General features: G+C 38.0%; 1 protein-coding gene across 1 annotated transcript; it reads right to left on the reverse strand.

The window, feature by feature from the left end:
* Window positions 1-371: 371 nt before the first annotated feature.
* LOC147010997 (uncharacterized) lies at window positions 372-1,683 on the reverse strand. The gene has a single exon (XM_085858617.1). The coding sequence runs from the start codon at window positions 1,377-1,379 to the stop codon at window positions 576-578; it is 804 nt and encodes a 267-aa protein (XP_085714743.1). The 5' UTR covers window positions 1,380-1,683; the 3' UTR covers window positions 372-575.
* Between the last annotated feature and the right edge of the window lie 360 nt (window positions 1,684-2,043).

The following is a 2,043-nucleotide window of genomic DNA, read 5'->3' on the forward strand; positions in this document are numbered from 1 at the left end:
CCTTTGACCAGTAGTGTAGGTTGGTTTAGAGTAAACTTAAAAGGTCGATATGACACAAAGTTTATGTTGTCGTTCTTTTTAATGATGAAAATATATTCAGCAAGCATCAACTCTCTCTCTCTCTCTCTGTCGAGTGCAGCCTATGGCTGCTGGTTGCATCATTGGTTGGGACACGGCAATACTGCTGATGCAGTGTCCCCCTTACCAGTACACTGGTACTCATTTTGTCGACCTTGGAAGGATGACAGGCTGAGTCAACCTCCTGGTGTATTACTTCAGCAGCCAACAGGGCTTGAACTCAGAACCCTTGGATCCCAAGCCACCACCCTCACCACTAAGCCAACACCAGGCTTAAGCATCCACTAAAATTAACCATTGTTTTGGAAACATAAAATGAAGTTTTCATATTGACATCAAGTACTTTGAGAGTTCATTTTTTGGGAAACACTTGAATGTTTCAGCAATGCAAGTGAGAGTATGAATTGATATACAAGAGGAACTTATAAAATCTTTGTGATGAATTGTAAGTTAATCTGTGAAGGTCCTTCAAAATAATGAAGCACGGACAATTCCACTCACCTCTCAACAGCATTACATTTTAAGGAAGCTCTCATTGATGGGCTGAATGCAATTGAGATGATTGGAGTAGTAATACACGTAAACCTCATAAGAATGCACAGATAGCAATATTGTCCACTACAAATTTTAAAGATACAAATTACGGAGAAGATAAAGGTTGGAAGCCAGAGCACAATGTAGGACATGGCAACGAGGAAGACCAGGTAAACTGACATTACAGTTGATTTGCTTGTTGTTTGCTTAATTTTCTTTCGAGTTAAAATAAACAGTTTGATGTTCAAGCAGATCATTGCGGAAAATGCGAAAACGGCGAAAAACACCGTCATCACTCCATTGTACAGAAGTCCCATTTTATTTGGAACAACATTCACAATAAAAACAGTCATAAAAGGCCATAACCATGTGAATAGTTGGACGAGGCAAGTTCTTGAAAGTGTCACCATCTTTATATAATTAAAAGGGTGAGTGATCGCGTAATGTCGATCAATTTGAGAAGTGAGCGCCACCAAACAAGCAACTCCAGTAAAAGATGGTTCGATGAAATACGTGTCCATCCTTCCTCCATAATCTTGGACATCAAAGATTCCTGTGTAGTACCAAAATCCACCGGTGCAGAAATTGGAAATACCTGCGTTTAAGATGTAGACAAATCGACTTTGTTTTCGCAGCGTCCTGGAACAAGCAACACTGATCACCACCAGGAAATTGAGCACAACAGCTGAAGTGGCCGCACCAACATGGAAAGTGAGTAGTAGGATGTTTCCTGTTGAGTTGGGCTGTATTACAAGTGCTGGAGACATTCTGGTGGTCAACACCGAATCCTGCTCTAAAATTGATGCAAAGGATGGAGTGGTGCTTTATAATGCTTCTGTACAGGGAATATAAATCCTCCTTTATGAGTCCCTTGGTAGACATTAATTGAGTACTTTACTTTGGTGGAGCAGAAATTATAGGTCTCCATGGTATTCTTCTTCACAACACAGCAAACCAACAAATCTGAGTTCCATTACAAGGAACTTCAAGACAAAGGGCCATTATGCCCATTAAAACGTAAACAATAGGTTGCTAACCTGTCATTGTTTACCATTGCCCGATACTTTTTAAATGCTGAGCCTCAAGCAATGTAGCACCACATTACTTTTAAAAAATATTTGGTATTGCATACTCAGTTGGGGTTGGTTTTGAACTGCCAACCTCACAGACTCTGAGTGGATGCTCTCTAACCTTTTACCATGGAATAATTTGTTCTTTCTACCCTTAGAACTGATATATTGGATCTTATTCTTTCAATTCTTGAAGTGAAATGCTGCACTTTAATAATTTTCACATATTTATACTTATTACATATATATATATATATATATATATATATATATATATATATATATATATATATATATATATATATATATATATATATATCTCTGTCAAAGAAGGTGGACTGACATTATGTTTTTACCCGTC

This window comes from Eptatretus burgeri, chromosome 16, assembly GCF_056783735.1.
Source record: "Eptatretus burgeri isolate ZD-2024b chromosome 16, Ebu_testis_v1, whole genome shotgun sequence".
Lineage (NCBI taxonomy): Eukaryota > Metazoa > Chordata > Myxini > Myxiniformes > Myxinidae > Eptatretus > Eptatretus burgeri.